The sequence below is a fragment of the Aegilops tauschii genome, chromosome 2 (assembly GCF_002575655.3).
Source record: "Aegilops tauschii subsp. strangulata cultivar AL8/78 chromosome 2, Aet v6.0, whole genome shotgun sequence".
Taxonomy (NCBI): domain Eukaryota; kingdom Viridiplantae; phylum Streptophyta; class Magnoliopsida; order Poales; family Poaceae; genus Aegilops; species Aegilops tauschii.
The window spans coordinates 92467858-92472602 of record NC_053036.3 but is presented as its reverse complement, the minus strand read 5'-3'; the positions used below and the strand labels follow the sequence as shown (position 1 = coordinate 92472602).

The window sequence follows — 4745 nt, the reverse complement described above, 5'->3', positions numbered from 1 at the left end:
AGCTGCCCGCTGTAGCGACAAGAGCTACTTCAAAAACTAGCGCCGACGACGACTGGCTTAATTGCAGCGCCGGTGGCCGGTGGCCGGCGACGGAGACTTCATTGTAGCATTGGTGCCTGGCGACGAGGCTTCATTGCATCATCGGCCGCTTCGACATCGTAGCACCGGTGACCCGACGATCTCATACCTCATTCGGCATGCCGCACCGGCGAAGCTCCATTGCAGCCCCGGCATCGCGGCAATAACCCGGCGGCGCTCCATTGCATCGACGACGAAGTTTAAACGACCCCGACGACCCGCCATTGCAGCCCCGGCGACCTCGGCGGTGCTTCAATGCAGCACAGGCGACACTCCGCGAAGCTCCATTGCAGCTCCAGCAACCCTTCATAACAAAGCATGAACGACGAAAGTTGTGGTCGGCGCTCTGTCACTCCTTCGCACACACGAAGCATGTTGCGAAGCACTTTAATTTGCTGGTGTCCTCAACATCATCCGCGAGTGGCACGATACACCTCCGCAACAAGGGTTTGCAGCATTGCGGCATGCTACAGATAAGCCGGATGATTTCCTAGAGAAATCATCCGCCTAGGCCGCCGTCCGATCTGACCGAGGGTGGCCGTTCGATCGCCGCAAACGAAGTCGTTTCCTTTCTCTCTGTTCTTCCATCCTGCACCCTGTAACATCTACAGCAAAATAAGCTTCAACGCAGCTGCTCCCATGGCAGCACCACGCCGCGCGGAGCACTGGCGGCGCCCGGCGATGCTTCATTGTAACCCTGACGATGCTCCAATGCATCTCCGGCGGTGCTTCAATGCAACCCCGAGAAAGCTTCAACGACCCCAACGGTGCTTCACTGCAGCTCTAGCTCGCTTCATTGCAGCTCCGGCTCGCCTCATTGCAGCTCCGGCGGCGCTTCATTGCAGCCCCGACGGAGCTCCGATGACCCGGAGAGCTCCATTGCAGCTCCGCCACCGGCGACTTACAGCACCAGCAGCACCGCCCTTCGAGGTTGCACCGCAGCACTGTGGACATGGGCGAGTTTCTGTGTCGCAGCACCGAGTTCGTAGACGGGCGCTGCCATTCCGGCGAGCGGCAGTGTGTTCGTTGAGCACATGACCTAGTACTAGCTATTATTACTAGTACTAGTACTACTAGTACTGTATTACTACATAAAGGATAAACAAGTGTGACTCCGGGGAAAAAACAAGTCGGACACATGTAGATACAAAATGTAAGAGGCGCGTGGGAGTGCGATCCCTGAACCAGTGCCCGTCTCCCTGCAGGCGCGAGCAGACGCGGTAGTAGGCACGCTCACGTGGACACGTGGTAGGCTGTGGAGACGGCTTATGCGTGCGTGTTATCAGCCGGCTTAAAACAACACTTTTCCCATTTCAAGTCGTTCCTCTCTCCTCTGTCCCAATCATGCCCATTGCCCGATTTAGCTCAGTGTCGAGCTTCACCCCACGCCATCCATTTGCAGATTCACCCATTGCCCGATTTAGCTCAGTGTGAAGCTGACCCCCCACGCCATCCATTCGCGGATTCGCCCATTGTTTCCACGGCGGCGGCCAGCGGCAGCGGCAACGTGAGCGAAAATGAGGGCCGTACAATTTCTGGCATGGCCCGAGCCTACATTACCGCCCGAGCCCCCGGCACTGCAAAGGTTTGGGCGTTGCGCCATCGATCGCGCCCGCTGCCTGCGCCTGCGCCGGTTGATTGATTCGGGCGCGCGGTCCCGGCCATGGCGCAACTACCGCCCAAGATCCCCACCATGGCGCCGGCCTGGCCGGAGTTCGGGGGCGGGCACCACCACAGCGCCCACGCCCGCCACCACCATCACCAACGCAGCCCCTCCACGGGCGCCTTCCTCGCCGAGTCAATGCCGCCACTCCCGCCCCCAGCGCCCGCCAGTGGGGACGGGGCGCAGCCGCAGCCTTCCTGGGTCGACGAGTTCCTCGACTTCTCGGCCGCCAAGCGCGGCGCGCACCGCCGCACGGTCAGCGACTCCATCGCCTTCCTCGACGAAAGCAATGCCGCTGTCGGGGCGAACGAGTTCGACCGCCTCGACGACAGCCAGCTCATGTCCATTTTTTCCGACGAGTTGGCCCCGCAGCGGCAGGCGCAGGCGGCGAGCGCGTCGTCGCCGTCCGATCACAACAGCATCAACGACGAGAAGCAGGACAAGGGCGACACCGAGGAGGCGCAGAGCGAATGCAATGGCGACGGCGCGGCGCCTCGGCAGCCGTCCTCGCCCGCCATAGTCGATCCCAAGCGGGTCAAGAGGTGATTTTTTTTCTTTTACTCTTAGAATTACGACAATGCACAGCTCCGAAAGGTAGAATTCCCCGATTTCTCAGCGTCCTCGTCGCCACATTCGCAGGATCCTTGCAAACCGGCAGTCGGCGCAGCGGTCGCGCGTGCGCAAGCTGCAGTACATCTCGGAGCTCGAGCGCAGCGTCACGTCGCTCCAGGTCCATCGAATTTCGAGCTTGATTTCCCCGCCTCCAAAGCAAAAAACTCCGTGAATTTGACCTGGAGACTGTGCTCCCGAGCAGACGGAGGTGTCGGCATTGTCCCCGCGCGTGGCGTTCCTCGACCACCAACGCTCGCTGCTGACGCTGGGGAACAGCCAACTCAAGCAGCGCATCGCGGCGCTCGCGCGGGACAAGATCTTCAAAGATGGTGACCGGCATTGCCACTCCCTCGCGATTTATTTCGAAATTTCTCACCGGCCACCGCCCGAATGCCGAAACAATCCATCGCTTTGCTAACTAACTAACCCTCTGTGCGTGAACGAATGTGTTGTGCGTGCTCAGCTCATCAGGAGGCACTGAAGAAGGAGATAGAAAGGCTGAGGCAAATCTACCTGCAGCAGAGCCTTAGGAACGTAGAACCCCCGCCACACGACGACGGTCCCCTGGCCCGCGGCGACAACAATGGCTTGATCGCCGGCGAGGGGACCGCCGCACCCTCGTGATCAAGATCCGGCCCGTCGGCCGGCCTCAGGACAACCAAGTGTTGTCGCTGTTCTTCTTGCTGCCGTTGTTAGGATTTGGTGCACTGCATTGGCTTGGTTTGCATTCTTCGGGGTGTGATGATGTATGTAACCCAGTTTGTTCATTCCGGTGGGTGGTTGCTAATTTGTTCATTCTCGGGTCCTCTGTCTGCTCCTGATTATTCTTCTCTACTTCCCTTGATCTGTAATTTTTTCCCCGGCATTTTGGGCGAAGGTTGTAGCTAAGGATTTGTAACTCAGATTGGTTGAGGTCGAGTGGTTTCATTGCTTGGCGGGTTTTGTTCTGTTTCTGGTCAATCAAATGCAATGTTTTCACCGTCCACTGTTCATACATTACCAGTTTTTTTGGCAGCCATGACCAAACTTGTAGTAACATGTAAGGTTCATGCGTACGTTCCTGCCGGCTTTACATTGTTAAGCAGATTTATTACGGTGTCACATGTAGGGCAGCTGCAACTAGAGTGTAAGGCTGGTCGTAACGAGAGTATCATAAACAGCATCATGCATGTTAACTAGATTTTTTAGATGATGTGACACACAATTAAATGAGGAAAGAGGGGGTGTGGTATCATATCATGATACCGTATCATATTAAATGTTGTACTACTTTGTGTCATGCATGACAATTAATAAGACAAACTAAAATACTAACTTATGATACTATGCACTACGGATGTAGTATCATATACTAGTATCATACTAGTATATGATACTCCCCATTACAACCAGCCTGAAGCGAACATGCAAGGTGGAATCTCATTCCTTGCTATTCCATAATAGGGATATTAAAATGCAGTGACAACGAGAGGGGGAGGGGAGGTGCCTTCCTTTTGGTGCAAGGGATACGCATGCATGTTCCTCTGGGTCACGCGCATGTGCATGCCGGTTGTACCCGTACGTATCCACCGGTGCAAGTTAGAGCATCTCCAGCCGTTGAGCCCCCAGGAAGCATTTTTTCGCCGATTGAGGGGCTGCCGGCGAAAATTTTGTCTTCAGGATGAAAAAAATCTCCAGCCGTTCCACCCCCAAGCGAGGCCGTCGAATGCATCGCCTTCCAGCAGCTCGCGCCCGCGCCTGGCCGTGGCCGCCCTCCGCTGCTGCTGCCCCGTGCGTGTACGCGCGCACCGGCCGCCGCCCGCTTGCCAGCACGGCATGGATCCCGTCGCCGACGCGCCGGACCTGCCGGGCTCCGCCGCGACCGTCCTCAACACCCTGGGCGAGGAGGTGCTCGCGGTCATGTCCCCGGTCTCCATCTGCATGGCCTTCTTCGTCCTCTTCTCCATGGGCGGCGCCATCGCCGCCCTCCTCCGCCGCCTCGACGCGCCCACCGCGCTCCTCCTCCTCTTCAATGCATCCGCCGTCGGTGTCCTCTCCGTCTTCGCCTCCGCGCTCCGCGGCCGGCATCGCAGCCGGTACCTCCTTGGCAGAGGGAAGGTGCTCTTGCTGCTGATGCACCTTGGGAGCGATGCCGAAGCCATGGTAGGAGTAGTAGTTGGAGCAGCTGGAGGAGGCGTAGCTGGTGGAGAAGGAAGCGGTGGAGGAGGACGACGGGAAGAGGCTGGACGAGCTGGTGCTCCTCGCTGGCGCCGCCGGCGTCTTTCCCGCAGAGGAAGGCTTGAGGAAGGAAGGCAGGCTGAGCAGCATCCTGGGGTGGCGCGCGCGGCAGCTGCACCCGGTGTCGACCACCGCCATGCGGCGGCGCCAGCCCACCGGGAAGTGCCCGCCACCG

General features: G+C 58.3%; 1 protein-coding gene across 1 annotated transcript; it reads left to right on the top strand.

The window, feature by feature from the left end:
* Positions 1-1437: 1437 nt before the first annotated feature.
* Positions 1438-3356, top strand: LOC109760471 (basic leucine zipper 2-like). The gene is made up of 4 exons (XM_020319288.2): positions 1438-2283; positions 2381-2471; positions 2556-2682; positions 2817-3356. The coding sequence occupies exons 1-4, from the start codon at positions 1742-1744 to the stop codon at positions 2975-2977; spliced, it is 921 nt and encodes a 306-aa protein (XP_020174877.1). The 5' UTR covers positions 1438-1741; the 3' UTR covers positions 2978-3356.
* Positions 3357-4745: the final 1389 nt, after the last annotated feature.

Bases quoted from the DNA above. Each gene is read 5' to 3' on its own strand.
- LOC109760471 (XM_020319288.2), top strand. From the start codon at position 1,742: ATGGCGCAACTACCGCCCAAGATCCCCACCATGGCGCCGGCCTGGCCG. The intron at 2,472-2,555 runs GTCCATCGAATT...GCTCCCGAGCAG, and splicing joins GCAGCGTCACGTCGCTCCAG to ACGGAGGTGTCGGCATTGTC. The intron at 2,683-2,816 runs GTGACCGGCATT...GTGCGTGCTCAG, and splicing joins GGACAAGATCTTCAAAGATG to CTCATCAGGAGGCACTGAAG.